At 53.7% G+C, this 24,796-nt stretch overlaps 2 protein-coding genes across 7 annotated transcripts in view; one reads left to right on the top strand and one right to left on the bottom strand.

Moving 5' to 3' along the window:
* The window catches only part of CSTPP1 (centriolar satellite-associated tubulin polyglutamylase complex regulator 1), a 226,624-nt gene extending 214,848 nt beyond the window's left edge, over nt 1-11,776 (top strand). Inside the window, exons 5-9 of one of the 2 annotated variants that reach the window (XM_058424549.1) lie at nt 2,710-2,795; nt 4,548-4,743; nt 5,332-5,441; nt 8,695-8,758; nt 11,580-11,776. In XM_058424549.1, the coding sequence (XP_058280532.1) occupies nt 2,710-2,795; nt 4,548-4,743; nt 5,332-5,441; nt 8,695-8,758; nt 11,580-11,739 (616 nt within the window). In that variant the 3' untranslated portion in view covers nt 11,740-11,776. Of the gene's footprint in view, nt 1-2,709; nt 2,796-4,547; nt 4,744-5,331; nt 5,442-8,694; nt 8,759-9,035; nt 9,809-11,579 lie in introns of those variants that run through there. The other variant, XM_032166053.2, reaches the window with a different exon arrangement.
* Nucleotides 975-24,725, bottom strand: ARFGAP2 (ADP ribosylation factor GTPase activating protein 2). 5 transcript variants are annotated; one of them, XM_032166041.2, is made up of 17 exons: nt 24,263-24,725; nt 23,996-24,114; nt 23,329-23,401; nt 22,661-22,792; nt 22,494-22,577; nt 21,550-21,631; nt 21,217-21,273; nt 20,505-20,546; nt 20,094-20,146; nt 19,477-19,613; nt 19,240-19,371; nt 15,918-16,046; nt 15,704-15,838; nt 14,253-14,379; nt 13,999-14,092; nt 13,759-13,877; nt 976-1,164 (listed from the first exon to the last, which is right to left on the bottom strand). In XM_032166041.2, exons 1-17 carry the CDS (start codon nt 24,332-24,334, stop codon nt 1,123-1,125), a joined length of 1,629 nt encoding a protein of 542 aa, XP_032021932.1. In that variant the 5' UTR covers nt 24,335-24,725; the 3' UTR covers nt 976-1,122. The 5 variants fall into 5 exon arrangements, with proteins under 5 accessions (XP_032021936.1, XP_032021932.1, XP_032021934.1 ...); XM_032166042.2 differs by lacking the exon at nt 976-1,164 and adding an exon at nt 12,792-13,001 and having other exon boundaries at nt 24,263-24,721; XM_032166043.2 differs by lacking the exon at nt 20,505-20,546 and having other exon boundaries at nt 978-1,164; nt 24,263-24,723.
* Nucleotides 24,726-24,796: the final 71 nt, after the last annotated feature.

Raw genomic sequence — 24,796 nt, 5'->3', positions numbered from 1 at the left:
CATCTGTGGCTGAAAGAGGAAGATGCTAGTGGCACTCAGCATTAAGGCTTCCACGAGGCTGTGAGGCAGGGGTAGCCCTTTGGAAAGTATGAGCTCAAGGTTCTGCTCCGAGGCAGGCTCTGGAATGGGCCTATTGGTGAGAATTGCAAATGGAGGTAACTTCTGCAATTGCAGTGGCCGACGGTGGTGCTACTTTGTGAATATACTAAAAAACTGAACTGTACACTTTTAAAGGGTGACTTTTATGGTGTTTCATTGTATCACAATGTAAACAAATAGTAAGTGGAAGTTGCTGCTATGGGAGTGCTGTGTTCCAACTGATGATCAACAGAAGCCACGGAACACAGGGAAAGGCTTGGGCTCCCTGGCGGTTTCCTGTTTGGGGATATCACAGCCCAGCGCTGTTCTGTCGTAATTCACTTCAGACTATTGGGGCTCCAGCTGTCCTGAGAGCAAGGCAGTCAGGGAAAGTCAGTGGCTTCTCATGTCCAGAGCCTTTGCCTGCCCTGCTGAGCCTGCCAAGGAAAAGCTTTGAGGTGCTGGTGGCCCTCGCTCCCTGAGCGCTCCTGGGAGAGCTCACTCTTCCTCTGCAGTTTGGAGGTCTTTGCTAACCCCAGTCCTCTCTAGCTGCCCGCTCTCTGCTGTCTCCCTGCTCCCCCAGTCCAGATGTCAAAACAGATTCTGCCATCTGGGTGGGGAGGGAGCGGTTTTGCTGCCTGGGTTTCCCTCGGGTTAGGAGATGGGGTAACCCCTTGGCCTTTGGCACTGCACTTAGTCCTATGAACTACTGACGGAGGGACCAGGGCACCCTCTTGTGGCCCTCAGCGGCACTGCTTCTTCCCGCCCTCCGGCCTTGAATTTTGTCCAGCTGGAATTCTAGTGTTGGACTCTGGTGGTGGGGGCCCCTGTTGCTCTCCCCGGGAGATGCCTAACATATCAGTAACAAGAGGGAAAATAAATCAGCCACAGAAACTAAGAGGTAAAATGTTAGTGCTTTTGCTCTGTAGCTTTATTTTCAAAGAGGCAGTGTGGTCTCACGGAAGGTGTGTGGCCTGTGGAGTCCAGCGAGCTCCCCAGCTGTGTGGGTGACTTTGGCAGGCTGACCTCTGAGCCTCAGACTCCTCACGTGTAGAATGGAAATAATAAGAGCCACCTGTAGGATTGCTGCGGGATAAAATTTAACGAACACAGTGAAATACCTCAATGGCCTGCCACGCAGTAGGGTACTCAGGAAATGGCACCTGCTTCTATTGTTATCTGTATTACAATAAACACTAGGCAGGAACCCCTGTCTCTCTTCAGGGAGATCGCACAAGGGGAGTGGCCCCACAATGTCGCAGTCTCTGTGAAGCCCTGTCCCCAGCAGTGAGCAATCCTGGCTTTCTCCAGGGCTGATCCAGTTGCCAGTCTGGGAAACCCCTGACTCAGGGAAGTGGGGAGAGATTTAGAAAAATACAAGAGAGAGCAAAAGTAAACTTTTTTGGTTTTTTTTTGACAGGGTCTCTCTCTGTCTCCCGGGCTGGAGCGCAGTGGTGTGATCTCAGCTCACTGCAACCTCCGTCTCCCAGGTTCAAGCGCTTCTCCTGCCTCAGCCTCCCGAGTAGCTGGGACTACAGGCGCCCACCACGCCCAGCTAATTTTTGTATTTTTAGTAGAAGTGGGGTTTCACCATGTTGGCCAGGCTGGTCTTGAACTCCTGACCTCAAATGATTCACCCATCTCGGCCTCCCAAAGTGCTGGGATTACAGGCATGAGCCACCGCGCCTGGCCAAAAACAACTAAAAAAAAAAAAAAAAGAAAGATAAAGCCAGAAGGGCCTTATCAGAAACAGACTGGGGGCCTGCCCCACCCCATCCGATGGCTCGGCGCCTGCCTGGCATGTGATGGAGCCCAGCAAGCGCTCGTCTCCTTTTCTTGTCCTGGCTCAGATGAGGTGCTGAGCACAGGATGAGCATAGCCTTGGGCTGATCCCTTTATGAGTCAGACGGTTTTCTTCCTGTGAGGTGGGTCCTCAGTGGGAGGGACTAGAGACAGGAAAACCGTGGGGTGGGCAACCTGTGAACGTGGACAGCAAGGAGGAGCAGGGCAGAAGCACAAGATGAGTGTGGGTTTTGACCCTCACAAGTGCAGATTCCCCAATAGCTCTTTGCCCTTTCCCCTTGTCTGCCATCTGTGCCCCAGGGTGGAGGTGTCTGTCGCTGTTCTGGCCCTTTCGTAGCTTATTAAATCTCAGTATTACTTGCCAAGACCCTTTAAACCCCTTAGCTGTTCTTTTTGCCTTTTCTGATCAGCTGTATTTATTCTGAACTAAATGGTCCTCACAGCAGAATGAAAGGATTTACTGCTTAAGTATATGAAAAGAAAGCTTGGCTGCATTACAGTTGCGCCCTCTCCTTGCCACCCCCTGTCCATGCTCCATCCGCTAGCTGGTGCCACTGAGACTGAACCAGGAGCCCGCTCTGGATACAATGTGGTCAGTTCAGTTTGGTGGCAGAGTCCAATTGATGGAGCAGTGAGGTGACTGGGAGGGGCTTGCTTTTGGGAGCCCCCTCCTAAATGTCCTGCTGCCCCAGGGGAGACTGGCAGCCCAGGAACAGCTCTCTCTCTCCCCCTCCCCTGCACTTTTCCCTTCCTCCCTCCCCCCTCTCCCTCCCCTCCTTAAACCTCGCCCCCATTCTCTCTCTCAGATTCTCTCTCTCTCCCCTTCAGGATTGTGCTCACGGACGATGCCATGGACTGCTTGATGTCTTTTTCAGATTTCCTCTTTGCCTTCCAGATCCAGTTTTACTACTCAGGTGAGTGTTCCGGGGCTCCATGTGGCTCTGCACAGGACCCTGCCTCCCTGTCCCGCCCTGCTGCCCTGCCCATCTGTGTGCCTGGCACGCACGTTTCTCTTCCCCACTTCCTTTGGGGGTGTGCTTCACTGCAGGTCGCTAACAGATTGTCTAGCGTTCAGTGGTGGTCACAAGATTCAGTCTGCAGAGCCGACTTCCTCAGCCTCCTGAAGACACTGAACACCGCGGTGTTTTCAGTTAGCAACACAACAAATCAGTTTAAGTGATAATGACAATAACAACATCCATAGCATCCACAGCTTCACTGCTTACTGAAAACTTACTATGTCCCAGGCACAGCACTGACTTTAATCTTGACAACAGCCTTGAGAGAGAGTCCTTTCAGAGACAAGCTCACAGAAGTAAGTAGCCAGTCATGCAGCTCATAAGCGGTGGAGACCAGACCTGAAGGCTGACTCCAAAGCCAGCGTTCCCAAGCTCGCTGCTATTTTACTGCCTTCAAGGGTCTCTCCCTTGGCAACTGATCGTGCGTTTGGGTGCACATTCTCCTCCACCCCACAGCTTTAAAAAAGCACACACCAGTCCTTTGTCACACTCCCACTCTGCTCCCCAATTCACCCAGCTGCACCCTTAAGTCTCTCTGGAATCAGATGGAATAAATATAGACAAATAAATATAAATATACACCAGCTCACGCACAGAGACATCAAATGGAGTGCTGGGTTTACAGATTGCTGACTACGTTCATAAACAAACTTGCTTAAAACAGGCTCTTCCAGTAAATAGAAGGCTGTCCTTAGCCCTAGAGGTGGCCTCTTCCTGCCAACTGGTGTCCTCAGCCAGCCCTGGCCTCACTTGGACGCCACATTCTGTTTACCTGATGGCAGCCCAAGGGCTGTACAGGCAAGGGCTGGAGGCTGGGGTCTCACCACCTGCTCTTAGCAGCACCAGTCATTTCCCATTTCTCTGAAGCTCTTGGGCCCTAGAGAGGGAGCAGCCATGTCTGGGAGAACATTTTCCCCTCACTGTCTCCCTAGCCCTCTTCTCACAGCGCCCCCAGAGGGATGGGACAGCCACCACATTGGGCTGGGAGCATTACTGACACGGCCCAGCAGTGTGTGTAGAGAAGAGATGGGCCATAAGTCAGCAGTTCTAACAATGGCTCAACTATGAAATTTGAAAACCATTTCAAATGACTGACTCATCAGCAGCTTCCAGGCTTTCTCTGTTCCTCGCTGGTATTCCAACACGCCTTCTCGAAGTGGAGGGGCAGGTGGCCGTACAACGTGGGGCTTACCCGTGGGAGCATACTCATGTTCACTCCTCCAAAAAATATTTATGGCCTTCATATGTGCCAAGCACAGGGCTAGGCAGGAGAGGCCAACAAGGCATGACGCCGCCTTTGTGCATTCCAGCAAGGAGACAGATTAGACAATTAATGACACAGAAAGCTCCTCACTGGCCAAGTGCCAGAAAAAAAGCCTACGGTGCCATGAAAGTGTGCAATGGCAGGTCTCCCCTGCTCCAGAACAACTGAGCCAAGGATGGGACATTTGAGCAAAAACACAGATTACTGTCATCTCTCATCAGTGTGTTGTCAAACAAGGTTGAGAACTTCTGCTCTCAGGACGCCATGCCCTGAGCACTGAGGCTGGTGTGGAACTGGGCTGACTGAGAAGGGAGGACATAGTGAACAGACAAACCATGTCCTCCCTGCCTGAGCTGTCCACACCCCCGCCCCCACGGTTCCAGAATTCCTGGACAGTGTGGCTGCCATCTATGAGGACCTGCTGTCAGGCAAGAACCCCAACACAGTGATTGTGCCGACATCGTCCAGTGGGCAGCACCGCCAACGACCTGCCTTGGGCGAGGCCGGCATGCTGGAGGGCGTGGAGGCGTCGCTGTTCTACCAGTGTCTGGAAAACCTGTGTGATCGGCACAAGTACAGGTGAGGAACGGGCATGCAGCCCCCAGCCCCCCAGGGGCTCGGACTGCCGCTGCGGAACAGAGCTCCGCAGGATGTTCTGTGCAGCCCAGGCATTCTAGGGCCCTTGCTGGTCGTAATGTAACCGTCCCATTTGCCCGCAAACCAGTTGTTGACTGAAAGGCTCCCAATTAGCTCACTTCCAAAGGACTGCGTTCACTCAGGCAAGACCACTGTAGTTGACCGATTTACTGGGTGACAGACTGGCCTTAACATTTTAGAGAGAAGGAAAGAGTACTCCTTGCATAAAACTTTCCTACACAAAGAGAGGGGTAAGCTGTCCTGTGTGGCACAAGTACCCTTAGGGACCGAGCACGGGTTTGGTTTCCTGTAGAACCATTTCCCACCCCCACTCCCCGCCCCGGTGAGAGCACCAGTTGGTGAACGTACCAGCCCCTCCTGACCACAGTGAAGGCCTGGACCCCCCAGGGCCTTGGGGCTCCTAAGGCAGGTCCCTGGCTTGGCTGTGGGTATCCTCGTGAACCTGAAAGTATGGATCAGAGGCGGCCCTGAGGCTGGCTAGGCTCTGAATGTGGCATCTCTCCTTCTTAGCTGCCCACCCCCAGCACTTGTCAAAGAGGCCCTCAGCAACGTTCAGAGGCTGACCTTCTATGGATTCCTCATGGCTCTCTCAAAGCACCATGGAATCAACCAAGCCCTCGGTAAGTCAGAGCTAGCAGCCGTCAGCCTCTCCTGCCGCACAACACAGGGAGCAGCTGGCCTCCGTTGGCAACACGGCTCCATGGGGGAAGGGGCATCACCATCTCTGCCTTGACTTCCCAGGGCCAGACTCAATCCCAGGGAGCAGGACCATGGCGACAAAACATGGCTCTTACACATTCCCCTGGTAGGGGACCGCCTTCCCTGCCTGCGGCCCTGCCCCAACATGAAACCACCTCCCCACAGCAAAGGCGCCCAGCCCCTCCTCAGAGAACCCCAGCTCTGCTTTGGGGAGCGGCCTGCAGGTGGGGCAGACACAGGACTATTTACTCAGTAGCGCTAGAGATTATATATCAAAGAGACCTGAATCCCATTTATAAACAGGGCAAAGGTGTGTCTGTGGAGACCTTTTTTCCAAGCTGAAAAAAAAAAAAAATCTGATTAATCTGAAAGGGAGAAAAACAAAAGTGGGGGAAGCCTGCAGTGGCCCAGTTTTTCCTGCCTGCTGTTTTTTTTCACTGAGCCTTCTCCATCCACCCCACTGTTCCCCCTCCCACAGCCACTGCTCTCGTAAGGCAAGAGCCAGTAAGCCTCCATTCTACTAGAGTTTAAGGGTTTTGGGTTTTTTTGCTTTTTTGTTTTGTTTTGTTTTGTTTTGTTTTGAGACAGGGTCTCGCTCTGTTGCCCAGGCTGGAGTGCTGTGTACAATCTCAGCTCACTGCAGCCTCAACCTCCCGGGCTCAAGTGATGCTCTCACCTCAGCCTCCCTAGTAGCTGGGACTACAGGCATGCGCCACCATCTTGGAAAATTTTTGTGTTTTTTGCACAGACTGGGTTTCACCATGTTGCCCAGGCTGGTTTCAAACTCCTGGGCTCAAGGGATCCCCTCACCTTGCTCTCCCAAAGGACTGGGATTACAGTTGTGAGCCACTACGCCTAGCAAGGGGTATTCTTTTGTGTCTCGAGAGATCTTCCTGCTGTGCTTGGGATCCCAGGTGCCTGAGTCTCAAGGAAAAGACACACAGCATCCCCCTTCCTTTTGCCAGTTGAGGGAATGGGATTAAGGGAAGGAAAGTTAACATTCACTAAATGCCAACCACAGCAGGCTAAGTACTGTGCTGGATGCTTTATATTTTACACAATATACAGTTAGCCAGGGATGCCCTGGGGTACACAAGCACAGCCCCAGCAGGCTGAACTGCACGCTACCCACAGCCTGGTTATGCTGAGTCAGTGCTTGGGGCACGCACAGGTCTGGGGAGCCCTCAACTAACTGAAGTGGGTAGCCAAGGTTACCCGCCGGACTAAGACTAGAACGGAGGCAACTGACAGGCCGGGCATGGTGCCTCACGCCTGTAATCCCAGCACTTTGGGAGGCTGAAGCAGGTGGATCACCTGAGGTCAGGAGTTCAAGACCAGCCTGACCAACATGGTGAAGCCCCATCTCTACTGAAAATACAAAAATTAGCTGGGTATAGTGGCCCGCACCTGTAATCCCAGCTACTCTGGAGGCTGAGGCATGAGAATCGGTTGAGCCCAGAAGGCGGAGGTTGCGATGAGCTGAGATCACGCCATTGCACGCCAGCCTGTGCGACAGAGCAAGACAGTCTCAAAAAAGAAAAAAACAAACAAACAAAAAAAAAAACAAGCAAAAGAGTCAGGAATCAAGAGTAAGGGGGAGGCGGGTGGGATCTGCCCTGGTGTTCTTTCATACTCCTAGTTATGACCACCCTTTCTTCCCACCAGTAGCAGCCACTAGGAAGGAGAAGGAAAAGCCAATTAGCAACTGGGTCACAGCCTGGACTAACCTCATCCCCCTTTTCTAAGGGCTTTTAAAAAGGACACTGGCTGGGTGTGGTGGCTCACGCCTGTAATCCCAGCACTTTGGGAGGGCGAGGCGGAGGATCACCTGAGGTCAGGAGTTCGAGACCAGCCTGGCCAACATGGAGAAACCTCATCTCTACTGAAAATACAAAATTAGCCAGTTGTGGTGGCACATGCCTATAATTCCTGCTACTGGGGAGGCTGAGACAGAAGAATCACTTGAACCAGGGAGGCGGAGGTTGCGGTGAGCCAAGATCGCACCATTGCATTCCAGCCTCGGCAACAAGAGCAAAACTCCATCAAATAAATAAATAAGCAAGCACTAATAGCCAGACATGGTGGCTCCACCTGTAATCCCAGCATTTTGGGAGGCTAAGGCAAGAGGATCCCTTGAGCCCAGGAGTTAACGACCAGCCTGGGCAACATAGGGAGAACCCCATCTCTTTAAAAAAAAAAAAAAAAAATTAGCTGGGTGTGGTGGCATGTACCATTGGTCCCAGCTACTCAGGAGGCTGAGGTGGGAAGATCGCTTGGGCATGGGAGGTCGAGGCTGCAGTGAGCCATGATCACTGTACTCCAGCCTGAGTGACAAAGCAAAACTCTGTCTTAAAAAAAAAAAAAAAAAAAGTCACTCTCATTCAACCACTTTTACTGTACACTAACGCTGGGTTGTTGGATGGAAAGGGAGACAGAAACAAGCATGTGGTCTCAGGCCTCACCTGCATCTCCAGCTTCTAAAATAGAAATCTGGATACGCTGGTTGACGCGTCACGGAGAAGGTCAGCCCTGTTCCCTTAGTCCCCAGGGCACCCCACAAACGAGAGGGTTCTATGAGATGTACTTTGAAAACCACTAACTTAGGGCAAGAGGGCCCAGGAGACATCATCTGAAAAAGATTTGGACAAAGGGGAAATCTGCCTGTGCCTGGTTAATTCTGGCCCTGACCCAGCCTTCTCCTCTTGCCCCTGAGATCCTCCTTGGAGAAGCAGAGGCAGCATTTTTTTTTAACCATGTCTCCAAAGTGGGGTCACCCTGATCTGGGCACACAAAATTAGGTAATGTCTGACCTTTGGGCTTAGCCTGGACCATATCCTTTTCAGCCCAGTACCTGAGGCCTCAAGGAAGAACTCAACTCCCAGCACCAGGTCACAACCACCACCTGGTGTTGGAAGGGGATCACCACACTCCTTGGCCGTGGTGTCTGCCCCAGGCAGGGAAAGTAGGCAGTGGGATTCAATAAATGTATCAAGCGGCAGCGAGGACCTTCCTGCTCCGTGACTGTTCTTGGCCCCTCTAGCAGTCCTCAGATCTTTAGATCAGCCCTCACAGGGTCAGCCGAACAGGCAGCCGTGAAGGTGAGGGGCACGGAGGAATCTGTCGCCTGGCTGAAGGGCCCTGGGATTAACTACTGTGCCCCCAATGATCTCCTAGGAGCTTTGCCTGACAAGGGGGATCTGATGCACGACCCAGCAATGGACGAAGAGCTGGAACGGCTGTAAGTGTCAAGTGGGAGGATGCTGCCCCCTTGTGGGGGCCAGACGGGTCGGACAGGGCTGCGCCCCATCTGGGGCCAACACCACTTGTCTGTAACATCCCGCATCTGCCAGGGAAGGGTCTGGGGGCCAGTGGAGGCCTGAGGTGTCCCTCCCTCTGAGTCCTTTGGGGGCTGCAGCCCAGGGGTTTACCCTAGTGTTTGTTAAGAGTGGGCATGGAGACCCTGCTCTCTGGACAGGAGGCCTCTCGCTGCCCTCCAGGCTTCTTCCCTTCTTCAGGCTGGCCCAGGTCCCAGGCCTGGTCAACTCGGTCACAGCCAGTCCAGAGGCCAGTTGCCTGCCTTCCCGGACCCCTCCCCGGGTTGGCTCCCCCTGGAGACCTCTCCATCATTCCCGAAAAGTGGATGGAGAGAGCGATGGCTCCACTGAAGAGACGGACGAGTCGGAAACTTGAGGAGTCCCAAGAGTCCTGCCGCACGCCCTGTACCTGCTCCCACCCAGCCCTTGGTGTGCCCACCCAGCCTCCTCTCCAGCACCTTGCTGTGCTGCCCTCTGCTGCTGACAAGGCGAATAACAGCCCCAAGAACGGCCAGAGAGGCTCTGATGATCAGCCCAGCCAGTGGCCCTGGAAGGTGAATGGCCTGCTCTCCCTGGCCCTATCAGCCTGTGAACTTCAGTCAGGCCCCAAGCTGACTGACTCTGCTGAGGCCACTTTATCACGCCGTAGCCTGTTAGTCCTCCTAACCTCTTAAGAGCAGTCTCTTCTGAGCCAGCCTCTGCTGGTCCCCCAATAAGGTTCATCTCCCCACAGCAACTCCATTAAGGGGGAGAACCCGAATAGCCACGCAGGGCCTTGCACCATCAAGGGTGACACCTGTGACGCAAGTACCTAACCGCTGTGGCCTTCTGTTGGAGAACAGCCAGTAGCCTTGGTAGTATGGAGAAGGGTGGGCTGGAAGATTATTTCACTTGCAAAAACTGCTTCAAGTCTTGACCCCTTTGTGTCTAATAGCTAAACATGTGAAATGAATAAAGTCCCTCGTGTCTGGTAAGTGGTGAGTCTAAAGCTCCTAGGCTGAGGGGAGAAGGGAGAGGGGGAGTTTGGGTTTTTGGTGCTTTTCTGGCAGGGCTAGGAGGTAGGGGCCAGTGGCCCACTCAGACCTGGGGACCTGCCTCAGACAACAAGCAGAGGGGCCTAGCTTCACCCAAGAGCAACCTTCCAGAGGAGAAGTGCTCACAGCTGGAACGGCCTTCAGGAAACAGGTTCAGAGGGTTCAAGGCCAGGTTCCTATAACTAACTTTAAAGAAAGACCGTGGCCATAAAGGGTTAATACTGCACAGCCTTCAAGCCAGGGTTTCAGTCAACATTTGCCAAGCACCTGCTTGGGGCTAGGACAGTGGGATGCAGCTGTGAAAGACACAGCCTGGGGCAGACACATCCCAGCCAATACTGGAGGCAGGTAAGGACAAGTGTCTTCAACTTCTTTGGATTGAGGGCTGCCTCCTCTGAAGGTGGATGTCACCACTACTAGGCATACCCATTTCCTTGGGCTCATCCTTAGCCAGAACGGATCATTACAGAACTGCCTCCCAAACCCCTGCAGGGCTGAGGCCAAGACTGGGCATTCCAGCCCCGAAGCTGCTCCAGGATGCGGTGGCTCATTGCCTGTAATCCCAGCACTTTGGGAGGCCAAGGTGAGCCAACTGCTTGTGCCCAGGAGTTCAGGACCACCCTGGGAAACACAGTGGGACCCTATCTCTACGAAATAAACTTAGCCAGGTATGGTAGCTTGCACCTGTAGTCCCAGCTACTTGAGAGACCAAGGTGGATCACGTGAGCCCAGGAGGTTGAGGCTGCAGTGAGCCATGATCGTGTCAACTGCACTCCAGTCTGAGTGACAGAATGAGACCACCTTAAAAAAAAAAGGCTCAGGCTGCGTGATGAGCTCTCTAGGCCCACCATGATGCACAGCCCATAAGAGACACGGTTCTCAAATCCTGGTGTCCTCAGAATCACAGGGAAGCCTACGGACAATGCAAATTACCAAGCTCCAGAGACTCTAACTCTACCAACTTGGGATGGAGTCCAGAAACCCCAGACGATCCCAAAGCTGAATGAGTCCCAAACCTACACTCTGCAAATCCCTGGCTTAGAGCCCCCTGGCTCCCTCCGCCCATCCTCTCTAATCATCCACTTCCCAGACCAGTGGTCTGTAACTACTGTGAGGACTCCTAAGGTGGCACAGAGATGTTTCAGAAGAGAAAGGGGTGGCCAAGCTAAAGGTTTACACACACACATCTTTTCTTCCCAAATTTAAAGGGTTCCATTAACGCCTAGGAGTTATGTGTGTGTCTGTATATATATGTGTATATATGTAATTTTTTCTTTTTTGAGACAGAGTCTTACTTTGTCACCCAAGCTGGAGTGCAGTGGCGCGATCTAGTCTCACTGCAACCTCTGCCTCCCGGGTTCAAGTGACTGGTGCTTCAGCCTCCTGGGTAGCTAGGATTACAGGCATGCACCACCGACCCCCGGCCGCTAATTTTTGTATTTTTAGTAGAAATGGGGTCTCACCATGTTGGCCAGGCTGGTTTCAAACTCCTGGCCTCAAGTGATCCACCCGCCTCGGCCTCCCAAAGTGCTGGGATGACAGCCACAAGCCACTGTACCCAGTCTTAAATATTTCTTAAACTCCACTGAAACCCATCCCCAGTCAAGCCTACTGCTGTGACAAGGGGCAGGACTGCGGAGGTTGCTCACTCGCCCTCAGCCAGCGAGTTAAAGGGCCAACTAATGCGAGCTCTTTCCTCTGCGTGCCACAGGGTGGTGAGGTCGAAGCTGCACCGGACCTCACGGCAGCACAGAGCCAAGGAGCCAGGGGCCTTTGGCTTTCAGAGAAGAGAGAAGCAGGAGGCCCTGGAGAGAGTGTCCCCAGCTTCAGTACCGACGCCCTACCATTACCGGTGGGAGCCCCAAGAGTGAGGCCAGGGTCCGGCACTGGGCAGGGAGGCAGGATCCAGAGGACACTGCTTCACTCAGACCAACAGGGAGCCAGGCCCTGCAGGGGCTTTATTTTGACATCACTTTGTTTCAATACAAACAGTCCAGAACAAAAGTCAAGTCCCTCTGGGGGAGGGGCAAGGGGAAGAGTGGTCTGTGTTGCTTGGGAGCCCAACCTACAACCCAAAGGTGGGGGCCGGGCTGAGACTGCCCCTGCGGCAGGGGAAGATGGCACCAAGAATGATACAGTGCTTGGCTCAGCTGCCATAGGGTGAGGCCCACAGCTCTCACTGGCAGGTGCTGTCCAGGCCCCCAAGCCCAGAATGATGCAGAGGAAGGAGCTCAGCCCCAGGAGCCTGCCTCTGCCCCTCACATCCTCTGCTTCCCTAGCCAGCATCAAGCTCACAGCATCCAGAGTCGAATCACAGCAGACAAGACCCTCTATGGCCACCCACCAGGGGAAGAAGGGACAGAGAATGTCACAGAGGGTCCTGCATTCCGCAGCAGATGGTACAGAGGGACCCTGAGACACCCTGAAACAATCTTCCAAGTGCTTACTGTAGAAAGGGGTGGTGAGACGGGAGAATCCGTGGGTCTCCGGTCTGATCCCAAATGAAACCTTTAGGTACCAGGTAAAGTTTCCAGCCCTTGGTAACGCCCAGACAAAGGTCCTTCCCCTCCCTCGCCCTCTCCCGGCACCCAGAAGAGGCCACTGGCAGCAGCAGCAGCAAGTCCGCAGCCTCTTTCCCCAGGGGACGGGTCTACAGCGAACTCCTTCCAGGCATCCCCCTGGTTCCAGAGGATGGAGACCCAAGCCCTCGAACTAGAAGAACCCTAGAGCCAGCAAAAAAAGCCTTCTACCTTCCGCTTTCCCTACTAGGGGAAAGGCTGGACCCAGAATAAGCCATCGTGGGGGAACCCGCTTTCCCAGTATGGCAGGACAAGTGAGCAGCAACTGTGGGTGCAGGACAGAAGGACGAGAGTCTAACACACGGAGGGTGGTGTGAGAGGGAATAAAGGGCTCAGTCCACAGGCAGAGGACAAGGGCTGGTACTGACCATTCCCCTCACAGGAGTGAGCGCCTCAAAGGCCACCCCACACACACACCACACATACAAAGTAACAAATCCTCCCCAGCTTCCACAGGGCAAAGCATCCCCAGCCTGGGAACTGTGGAGTTCTTGCTGCCGTCACCATCGTAAGCCTGAGCCACAGAGCTCGGATCAGTAGGAACCATAGCGATCCTGGGGGCGAGGGAGGAGAAAACAAACAAAGTCAGAGGCTCTAAGCTGCAGCAGCTTCCCAGCAAACACACTGCCTGCCCCAGCACCCCACAGCTAGACTGGGGAGGCAGGGGCTGGACAGCCCGGTGAGGCAGGAGTCCACGGTGAGAGCTGGGGCAGCGGCCACTCGGGCACCCGACAACAGGGAAGCCCTGCCTGGCCTCACAGAAGCTGGGAAGAGAAGAGAAAGTGCGGTACAGGTGACAAAGCCAGGGAAGATCATGGCACACACAGAGGCATCTCGGAGAGGCCCGGCCCTGGCACGGGGCCGAAAGGAAGGAAACTGCCCTCCAAGAAAATGCCTCTAGACTCTTTTTTGTTTGTGGTTTTTTGTTTTTTTGAGACAGAGTTTCACTCCTGTCACCCAGGCTGGAGTGCAGTGGCATGATCTTGGCTCACTACAACCTCCAGGTTCAAGCAATTCTCCTGCCTCAGCATCCCGAGTAGCGGGATTACAGGTGCACGCCACCATGCCCAGCTGATTTTGTATTTTTAGTGGAGACGGGGTTTTGCCATGTTGTTCAATCTGGTCTCAAACTCCTGACCTCAAGTGATCCACCCATCTCAGCCTCCCAGTGCTGGGATTACAGGCGTGAGCCACCACACCCAGCCGAAAATGCTCTTAAGGCTCAGCGGGGCTGAGCAGTAGCAGTGTCTCTATGTGGTGGCGAAGGGCAAACCTCCCAGCGCTCCTCATTAGGCCCCACTTCAGCCTCACCTGCAAGGAATTCATCACACCATTGGCCAGCACAGCCATTTTCCCGGCCACAGACTTGACACCCTGCTTGAACTGGGCAATGTCCGCTGTAGGCAGCACGTTTCCCAGAGACACACTTCCTGTAAAAGCAAGGGCAGGGTGACCCAGCGCCCAGCAAGAAGCCCTTTCCAGTCCCAGCAGGGCCCTCCCGCCCTGCTCCCAGGCCTCACTCGGTGCCTGCCGCCCCCACCAGGGCCCTACCTGCTCCGTGAGCTCCATCCATGTCCCCAAAGAGGTCTGAAGAGCTGATGGCACTGCTGCCCGAGAGCTGCTGCAGCCGAGACCTGGCCTCGTACTGTGGTGAGGAAAAGGCCAGGCCTGGGGATCTTGGGGCTGATGACCCAAGGACTCACACAGGCCAGGCCCTCCTGGTGCTAAAGCCCAAGGCAGCGGCAGGGAGAAAGCTCGTGCTTCTGCCCGCTGCCTCGGACCTCAGGGCAGACAGCCCCACTTACCTCCGCGTCCACCTCCCGCCCAAAGAACATGTCAGATGAGATGGCTTTGGCTCCTGCGAATTTCTGACGCGCCTCACTAGACTCGAGGCCTGAGCTCCGGCTCTCCGCTTCCCTCCGGCTTGTGGCTCTGAGGGGAAGATGTGGAACATCTCAGACTCCTCTCATTATCATCAGGTAGGCAGAGTACAGAGGCCAAACAGAGCACCAGTGGCCTTTTGGTGACGGGTTACCAGGTCCCATTCTGTCTGTGGCTCTGTGACTCTGGGCCCCTCTCCCCTGGAGAGGAGTCACCCTTCTCCACATTGAGGCCAAGGCCCAGAGAGCTTAGTAATCTGCACCAGGCAGGGTGGAAATACAGTCTGCAGCGGCCTAGGCTCCTGCCCCAAATCACACAGCTTCGTCAGCATTCAGGAGGCCACATAACTGCTGCTACCCTAATCCTAGTGACAACTTGCCTAGTACTACAATGAGCATACGTGTCGGTCTGCCTGGCTTTAAACCTACTCTTGTCGTAACTATGAATAGCAAACTGCCCCCTTTACTCTCAAAAGCATCCTGGTGTGGAAAGGGAGATGACCGCTTTCATCTCGCGCTGAGTATGTGGACACTGGGCCAGGTATTTCCGGAGACCCTGTGAAGTAGTTACGTTCCCATTTTCTACAGGGATAACTCACAGATATTATGTCAACTAAACAGATCCCAGATTAAGATGGAGTAGGGTTTTAAAAAATAAGAAGGGGGCTGGAGACATGAAACCCTCGAAAGGAGGTCAGGACTGAAGCATAAAATCAGGATCCTCCTGCCAGAGAAACGGACCCCAAGCAAAAGCAGCTGCCAGGCCCTCTGTGATGACAAAGCGCAACTCAAACCGAAGCCTGCCTGCTGCCCTGTCTGATGAGGCAGGCACCAGCCACTGGTGGCTACTTACGTTTAACACAAATTAAAGTACATTAGAAATTCAGTTGCTCAGTTGCACCAACATGCTAAGGGCTCACAGCCACACAGCAGTGGCTGCCATATTAAACACCACAGAGAACATTTCCATCACCACAGAAGGTTCTTCTAGACAGTGCTGCCTTAGACTTCTCTACCTTCAGCTTGTTTAAAAAAAAAAAAAAAAAGGGCCGGGCGCGGTGGCTCACGCTTGTAATCCCAGCACTTTGGGAGGCCGAGGCGGGCGGATCACGAGGTCAGGAGATCGAGACCACGGTGAAACCCCGTCTCTACTAAAAATACAAAAAAAATTAGCCGGGCGTGGTGGCGGGCGCCTGTAGTCCCAGCTACTCAGGAGGCTGAGGCAGGAGAATGGCGTGAACCCGGGAGGCGGAGCTTACAGTGAGCCGAGATCGCGCCACTGCACTCCAGCCTGGGCGACAGAGCGAGACTCCATCTCAAAAAAAAAAAAAAAGAAAGAAAGAAAGAAAAAAGAACAAACAGCCCACTCTCTCTACCTTTCTGAAATAGGCCGGATGCTTGAGATGGTCACTTCTGGCTCCTTCTCCTCTACCCTGTCCATACCCCAGGCAGCATCTGTATCCCAGCGGGAAGCAAAGCTTTCCCCTAAGGAAAAGGGGTTGTCCTTGTACCTAGGGAGACAGTAGAGTGGCTCAGGGAAGCCTGATGAGGAACACAGCAGCCAAGTTTACAGCTAGAAAACAGCCTTACTTTGGGGGTCCAGAGGCGAAAGTACCAACATCGTCAAACAAGTCCAGCTGCGAGCGAGAGGATTTTGCACTCACTGGGGTTTCCTGCTCGATCACCTGCATCTCAGACAGCACGGAGTGGGAGACAGAGCTGCGCAGCAAAGCAGAGCCAGGCATGAGACCAGAGGATAGGCATTAGCATCACCGCACAAGCGGAGACAACGCCCAGCGACTGGGTTCTCCTTCACGGAGCGTCACCCCAGAGCCTTCTGTCCTTACCCAAGCACAGGGCTGGGCCAGAGGCCAACAGAAGGCTAGCTGTGTGTGGTGACCTGTGAAGCACACCTCAGAATTCTTTACACATCAGCTTTGTTTATTCAACGTAGGAGTTCCCTGGCCAGTGATGGTTTGCCTCTTATAATTTTATTTAATTTATTTATTTATTTGAGACAGATTCTCACTCTGTCGCCCAGGCTGGAGTCCAGTGGTGCAATCTTGGCTCACTGCAACCACTGCCTCCCAGGTTCAAGCAATTCTCGTGCCTCAGCCTCCCGAGTAGCTGGGACTACAGTGCACGTCACCACACCCAGCTAATTTTTTGTGTTTTTTCAGTAGAGACAGGGTTTCACCACATTGCCCAGGCTGGTCTCAAACTCCTGAGTTCAGACAATCCATCCACCTTGGCCTCCCAAAGTGCCAGGATTATAGGCGTGAGCCACCATGCCTGGCTCCTGTTGCCATTTTCATAATGTGTACCAGATACCAGTGGTCTCTGTCCTGAACAACTCCCTGCCTTATGCACTATGAACCCCATCCTTCACTGATGGGATTCACAAAGCAAAGGAATGGATGAAGGAATGCCCCAGAACCAGGGAAATGAACATGATTGCATCAAAGGATGACTTCTTCATCATCCTACTCTTTATTAAAAAAAAAAAAAAAAAAACCAGGCACGACGGCTCACACCTGTAATCCCAGCACTTTGGGAGGCCAAGGCGGGCGGATCACGAGGTCAGGAGATTGAGACCATCCTGGCTAACACGGGGAAACCCCGTCTCTACTAAAAATACAAAAAAATTAGCTAGGCGTGGTGGCAGGTGCCTGTAGTCCCAGCTACTTGGGAGGCTGAGGCAGGAGAATGACGTGAACCTGGGGGGCAGAGCTTGCAGTGAGCCGAGATCGCACCACTGCACTCCAGTCTGGACAACAGAGCGAGACTCCGTCTCCAAAAAAAAAAAACACTGGCCTCATGCACTAAGACCTAGAATTGCTGTCTGGTTTCTCAAAGAACAGGGGTCTAGGGTTGGCAGGCAATACAACTCTTGATGCCTCTCATTCCTCTGTCAGGCTCCACAAGGACACTTCAAGGATTAATCTGATTTAAATCAATTCATTTAAAAATATCTATAGCTTTTAGCTAGAAGAACCCCAAGGAGTGATTATTTTGCAATGGGGCTGAGTTGGGCCGGGCACAGTGGCTCACACCTGTAATCCCAGCACTTTGGGAGGCCGAGGCAGCCGGATCACCTGAGGTCGGGTGTTCAAGACCAGCCTGACCAAGATGGAGAAACCCTGTCTCTACTAAAAATACAAAATTAGCCGGGTGTGGAGGCTGAGGCAAGAGAATAGCTTGAGCCCTGGAGGCGGAGGTTGTGGTGAGCTGAGATCACACCATTGCACTACAGCCTGGGCAACGAGATTGAAACTCTGTCTCAAATAAATAAATAGGGTGAGTTGGGTTTAAGTAAATAAACAATTGTTGCACTGCTGAAAAATTGTTCATATGCCTTAACCCCTTGGTCATCCCTTAACCCAGTTGGTCATCCCGTAACCCAGTCATCTACTAACCCAGTCATTCCTATGTGACTGAAGCAGGAAAAGGAGAGAGACCCAATGTCCTTTCAAGTTAAAATGTTATGCTCTGGCCGAATGTGGCTCACGCCTGTAATCCAAGCACTGGGCACCGTGGCTCACGCCTGTAATCCCAGTACTGTGGGAGGCTGAGGCGGGTAGATCATTTGAAGCTAGTAGTTTTAGACCAGCCTGGGCAACATGGTGAAACCCCATCTCTACTAAAATACAAAAATAAGCTGGGCGTGGTGGCACATGCCTGTAATCACAGCTTCTCAGGAGGCTGAGGCAGGAGAATTGCTTGAATCTGGGAGGCGGAGGCTGCAGTGGGCTGAGATCACACCACTGAACTCCAGCCTGGGTGACAGAGCAAGACTCCATCTCAAAAAAAAAAAAAAAAGAGAAAAGAAAAAAGAAAGCCGGGCACCGTGGCTCATGCCTGTAATCCCAGCACTTTGGGAGGCGGAGGCGGGTGGATCATTTGAGGTCAAGAGTTTGACATCAGCCTGGCCAACGTGGTGAAACCCCATCTCTACTAAAAATACAAAAAATTAGCCAGGCATGGTGGTACACACCTGTAATCCCAGCTGCTTGGGAGGCTGAGACAGGAGAATCACTTGAACCCAGGAGGTAGAGATTGCAGTGAGCCAAGACCGTGCCATTGCACTCCAGCCTGGGCGACAGAGTGAGAATTCGTCTCAAAAAATAAAAATAAAAAGCCATAGCAGCCAGACGTGGTGGTTCACATTTGTAATCCCAGTACTTTGGGAGGCCGAGGTGCTTAACCCAGGAATTCAAGACCAGGCTGGACAGCCTGGCAAAACCCTGTCTCTACAAACAGCACAAAAACTAGCTGGGCATGGTGGCTCCCGGCCGTGGTCCCAGCTATTCGGGAGGCTAAAGTGGAAGGATCACCTGAGCCCAGGAGGCAGAGGTTGCAGTGAGCCAAGATCACACCATTACACGCCAGCCTAGGAAACAGAGCAAGAATCTGTCTCAAAAGAAAAGAAAGAAAGAAAGAAAACCACAGCAAACCGCGTGGTTCTGAAACAGGAAGGATTCCGCCCAAACTGAGGGCACTGGAAATGTGGGGGATATGTGAGGGTATTACAGGGAGCACAAAGGGCATCTCTAGACAGCGATTAAGGAATTAAAGATGATACTAAATACACCGCAATTCTCAGGGAGGTCTGGAAAAATAAACTGTCCCAAGACTCAAAGTGCCATCAAGAAAAATCACCCTAGTGTCTTGAAGATACTGAAATAACACCTGATCCTGTGTTTTGTTCACATACCTATTCACTCGTTCAACTTACTGAGCACATACCTACTATGCGCCAAGCACTGCATTAGGGACTTGAAGACAATAAGCCAAGTGATCTATTCAGACTTGGAGAAACAATAAGCCTAGCATCCCCAACTGCTAGGAAGGCCCTGCAATGGTTCCCAGAAAACAACAGCCTTTCCCTGCCACACCCGGAGCTGAGCCTCACCTTCGGGATACCAAGCCCATGCCCAACCTTTCTGCCTGCTCTCGCTTCTTCCCTTCCAGATTCTGTAGCTTCTTTTCCTCTTTCTTACGATCAATCTGGAGCTCCTGGTAGGCCAGACGCATGGAGGCGACCCTTAGAGGGAACAAAGGTGTCAGTGGCCACCACCCATCCTGACCTGTCCAACCTACCCACCCACCGAGCCCCGCAGAAGCCTGAGGCCCAGCAGCAAACACTCACACGGACTCCTCCGCCTGCTTCTTGGCATCGGCTGCCTGCTGCTCACGGAGCTTCTCTGCCACCTGGGCCTGCCGCTCAATCTCACTGAAGCTCTGGCTGCTCACCTTCTGGGCCCCTAGGCCTTTCTTGGCACCCAGCTGGGAACAGAATCACGTAAGGGGCCTTCCCAATCACACTCTCCTCAGATCCCTCCCAGGTTCGGGCACTGTAGCCACACCCACAAGGAAAAGGCCCTTTTAAAAATTTAGGGTAAAAAATAGGAGCCCAACCAGCATGGCCAAGAGAATAGCGCTCCGCTGGAGCTGGGCATGGGCGGCTCACACAGCCCCGGCAGAGCCCAGGCCTGAGGATGGCAGTTAATGCTGACAGGGCCAAGTATGTGCCAAGCACTCTGCCAAGCACTAGATGTGCTCCATCTCACTGACTCTTTCCAGCAACCCTCGAAGATAGGCTTTAAATCCCTTTAAATCTTTAAATTCCTTTCACAGGTGAGGTTAGGAGAAACGCAGTACCTTTGCCAAAGTCATATAGCTGGTAAGTGGTAAGGCCAAGGGGTGGACCCAGGTAGCCTGCACCCAGCTCCTAACCCCTCTACCATACCACCTCTCCCCACCTACCCCTTTCTTAGCTGCTGCTGGCTTCTTCTTGCCAATGATGGAGCTTTTCAGTTCTGCGGGAGAAATGGGTAGGCATGAGCTAAGACAAAGGCAGCTCAGAGGCAGTAGCTCAGTATACACCATGCAGCTTCATGGCAAGAGCTCCTAAGAACAGCTTCAGGCAGGGGAAGGCAAAGTTGCCACCACCAGCTCCAACCAGCGGTGTCCAAGCCAAAGACAGACGTGGCTAGGGTATTTACTGGCGCCCAGCAGAGTGAGACAGGAACCTAGACCTGAAGCACCAGAGACATCCAAAGTCCCTGAACCAGAACAAAGACTGCGAGGCAGGGAGCATATGGTGAGCGCCAGGCTCCGCTTCTAAAGCAGGAAGCTGAGGGCAAGGGCTGGGCTCCCCAAGCAGCTGTCAGTTACCTCTGGCAGGAAGGGCCCCTTTAGCTGACAGATACACGGACTCTGGAGGAGAAACAGACTTGTGGCTAACAAGAGGCCCACCCCAGAGCCTCCACAGAGCTCCCAAGCCCAGCGGTCTCTATGAAGCCCTGCTTCAGACCAAGCTATGCCAGCCTTCTCATGGATCAGTCTGACAGTCACTCTGCTGGGTTCCAGCCCCAACCCCCAAGAGTCAACAGAACAAGCCGAGGTCAGCAAATGGACTGTTCACCCTGAACCAAGTCTGAAGGACACTAAGGAAAATGTAGGAAAGAGTTAAAGGACAGGCTGGGGGACTGGCTGAGAAAGAACAATGTCACCTCCAGCCTTCCGCAGGTCAGAGCTGTCCCTCCACCTCCGGAAATGCACCAGACAAGCCAGCCCTGCCTCAGAGCCCAGGGATACGTGTCCAGTCTCATGCTGGCCTCCCCAACACTTTGGCTAGACCCAGCCCCACACTCAAAGGCAGACCTCAGGCCTTACACACCAGCCCACCCAGATTCATCAATTCAAGGGGCTTGGCTCTAAAATCAGTGTTGCATCCACCATTTCAATCACAGTCCCCACTCCAGAGAATCAGACAGATGCTTAGTCTCCTGTGGCCTCTGTCCACACGGCCAGGCAGCAGGAGCTCTGAAAAGAACATTTGAGGTCCACCCTCTCCCAGCCACCCCACGCCCGCCGGCATACTGACCCAGTGAGACTTTGGGTGAAGTGCCAAGCAGGTCTGTGTTGGGGCCATGCTCCGGCTCTGTGGATGCAATGGTAGGAGTTAGAGATGAGCTCCTAGCTTCCTGCAACCTCCCCTTGAGAGAAGTGATGGGACGAGAATCAGTGGCTTTCCTCAGCTTGCCACCAAAAGATAAAAGGAATATCTACCACTTCCTCCAAGGATTAAAATGAATCCCGGCCCACCCAAAGATACAGGAGGACCCCTGCTCTTATTGTCATGGCCAGATGTCCCCTTCCAAACCCTGAGTCCTCTCCTAGGACCAGGGCACCTGGTTGGAATCTGGGCTGAACTCACGTGTCAGGCCACTGCTCTCTGTGGACGGGGCTGGCTGCTGGGTCCCTGAAGGCTCAGTGGCTGGCGCATCCCAGGCAGGGGGCTGAAAAGGAGGCCAGATCACAGAAGGCTCGGTGAGCCACTCCTGCTGGCAAGAAGCACCAAGACCTACAAGCACCTTGTGGGCAAGAGATCATACTCCAAGTCCGTGAGGAAAGGGACTGGAGGGTAGCAAACAAGATCACAGTTGCTATTCACTGTGGAAGAAAGCAGGAAAACAAGCAGCCCCCACCCCAACCCCTTCACTATTTTACTTAGAGCCAGAGCCCATTCTCCTAACTTAAAGACAGTTAACTACCACCACCTAGGCAGGCACAGATCTAAAGGCTCCTCATACATGAATATATTTAATTATCACTACAACCCCTAAAAGGAGCTACATCGCCATTTTAGAAACTGAGGTTTTGACAGGTTGAGTGACTTGGCCACCATCACAGAAATGCTGAGTAGAGAACAGGAATTGAAGCCAAGAGTCTAACTTCAGCACCCAGGGCCAGTAAAGAGGAAACCTTCCTCAAAGGGGTGGGGCGGGGAGGAGGGAATCCATTCACTGTCCCCAAGCACAGTGCCTTTCTTATAGGGGAAGAATCCAGGAAAACTTGTCTGGGGCCCCGGACACCTCTGGAACCTTCAAGAAGCTGCTTCTCTTCCCCACCAGCCCAACTGATAGGAGTCGATTTCTAAGGAGGGCTACACTGCACCCCCATTTATGGGGGAGGAAACACCTAGGCCCACCCAGCAGGAACAGTGGACTCCATACATTCCAGCTCAGTGGACTTCGCACGTGGTGTCCAAGACATCACATCAAAGCAAATGGAATCTGCAGCCATGATCGCAGAAGGCCTTGGCCTTGATAAATTGCTTGTCAAGAACAACTGGGAAAACCGTTCCTTGTGGGCACTCACTTGAGTGTGTTCTGTGAAGAAATCAGAGTCCTTCTTCTCTGGGGAGTGATTGGGAACGGCACTGCTCATGTTGTCTATCCAAAGCTAGAAAGGAGAAGACACCCCTAAAACACAGGGCTCTGAATACGCCTAACCCTCCTGCCCCAGCCCCAAGAACGGGCACTTACATCAGTGCCGTGCCTAGCCAGGGCCGCACTCCCCAGCTGCCGGATCTTCTCCCGGTACATCTGGGCTGCTCGGCTATTATATTTGGTGTTGGCATCATTGGCTGTGCATCCATGTTGGCGGAAAAAAGCCGTCTGGAGAGCAGAGAAGAGAGCAGCGCATGCTACAGGTGATTCTCAAGCTGGAAACGCGTTGGCTGTAGGAGGCATCTCCTTATGACAACGGAGTTACTATCTATCCAGGATGATACACGCTACTAACACCAGTTTCTCAGAGACAAAGTTTCTCGAAATTCCTGCAAAAAACACCTTGCAGCGGGCCATCCTCTGATATGACTGAAGTCCAGGCCTCACTGAACGCTGCCTGAGCACAACATCCTATTCCCAGCCTCACCATCCTTCATCCAGGGCAGGCCCACAAGACTCAAGGACTGTGAAGGCTCCAACTCCTGTGGCTTTTCCCCAAGAACACCTGCCCAGTTTAATTGGAATTTGAAACCCATTTAAGAGAAGCTGTGACCAGTTTCGAAGTTTTCAGAAAATAGCTTACGGTGGTGTTATAGAACAAAGAACCTTCTGAACAGGGAAAACGACAGGGCCTCTTAAGGAGTCGTGCAAAGTTAGTACCGAGGCAGAAGAATGGAAGGTGGGGGAAGTAGAAGGAGCTTTACCGCATTGGCATTCCCGCCGACCTGCATACACCTCAGCTGGAACCAGTTCCAGTTGGAATCCAACTCTGTGGACCTGTGTACAAGGGCTGCGTCTCACCCACCAGCAGATACCAGCAGAAGGATTTCCCTGGCAACCCGATACCTGTCACTTGGCCTCAGGCTGCTGTAGGCACCCAGGAAACATTAATCAGCCATCACCCCATTTCCTCCACACTACCCTGTCCATGAAAACTCTGCTCTTCATTCGTCTATTCCAAAGAGTACTAATTATGTCCCCAGATCCGAAAGGAGGTCACATTCTCAGGCACGCACGCCTGGATTTGGCTTTCCCCTAATCGAGGGTTACAGTCTCACTAGAGACACACTGGGCCAACAACGTATCAGCAACAACAAGGTCAATGCCTCCCTTTCCCCCCAACTAACGCTCAGAGTGTCAAGTCTGACCGTCAAAAAAGAGGGAGTTTTGGCCCAGAGCCGGAGACGGACCGCCCATGTGCCAAAGGGCCCACACGGGTGGTTCCCTCCGACAGGAGGTTACCGGACCCTCTCAGCCCGGACGCTTCCCACCGAATTCAGAGCGGCCCGAGTCGAGGCAGCCACTCTCCCTTGTTGCCCACACAGCCCTGGCCGGCCGGGTGGAAACATGGCAACGGCGCGGAGAGCCTACCTGATGAAGCTCAGATGGACGCCCAGGGAGCGGTGCACCCCGGAACAGTCAATGCACAAGAAAACGCCATACGTGATGCTGGCCCAACTCGGATTCTTGGCGCCGCAGTCGAAACAGGCCTGGGTGGAGGAGGCGATGGGCGAATGGTCAGGGGCCCCGAGTAAAGGCCAGACGCCGACACCCCAGAAACACAACCCACCTCCGCCCTTCTCCCTCCCTCAGGCCCCAGCGGGACGGAGAGGCTCCGCGCGCCCCATGCTCACGCACCTTGTTGGTTGGAACTGCGCGAAGCCTCTTAAAGAGAGTCTGGATTTCGGTCTTGTTCGGCTCCGCCGCCATTTTCTCTCCTTCCCAGACACAACCGCGGCCGACGGGTCCCGCCGCGGGCCAACCCACGGCGGAGAGGGCGGGCTCAGCGGTGCCCGGGCCAGCCGAGGGGCGGAGTGATTGGAGCCCGATCTGGACCAATGGGCAGCCGGCCGGACGGGGGCGGCGACGTCAGCCGCGGGTGCAAGAATCAACGCCGCGCTGGGCCAATCCGCACCCGGGGCGGAGCGACGGCGCGCGGACCGGCCCAAACCTCCTCGCGCGCGCAGCACCCCTCCCCCCGGCCCTCCCACGCCGCAACCCCCAGGTGGAGTCGCCCCACGCCGCGCAGGCTGCGGGAGGCTAGGGGCGGGGATCCCCACTCCAGCCAATTACAGATCGATAAGTAAGGATTAGGCGGCCTCAGCACTCCTCGTCCCTCCGGCCTGAACGGGCAGACGCACTGGCCCGCGCCTCGCCCAGCCTTCGGCCGTT

The sequence above is a fragment of the Hylobates moloch genome, unplaced genomic scaffold (genome assembly GCF_009828535.3).
Source record: "Hylobates moloch isolate HMO894 unplaced genomic scaffold, HMol_V3 SCAFFOLD_11, whole genome shotgun sequence".
NCBI lineage: Eukaryota > Metazoa > Chordata > Mammalia > Primates > Hylobatidae > Hylobates > Hylobates moloch.
This window is presented reverse-complemented; position numbering and strand designations above follow the sequence as displayed.

Bases quoted from the DNA above. Each gene is read 5' to 3' on its own strand.
- ARFGAP2 (XM_032166041.2), bottom strand. From the start codon at position 24,334: ATGGCGGCGGAGCCGAACAAGACCGAAATCCAGACTCTCTTTAAGAGG. The intron at 21,632-22,493 runs GTGAGTGCCCAC...CCTCCTTTTCAG, and splicing joins TCTTCACAGAACACACTCAA to CCCCCTGCCTGGGATGCGCC. The intron at 15,839-15,917 runs GTAAGGCTGTTT...CTGTCTCCCTAG, and splicing joins TTCGCCTCTGGACCCCCAAA to GTACAAGGACAACCCCTTTT.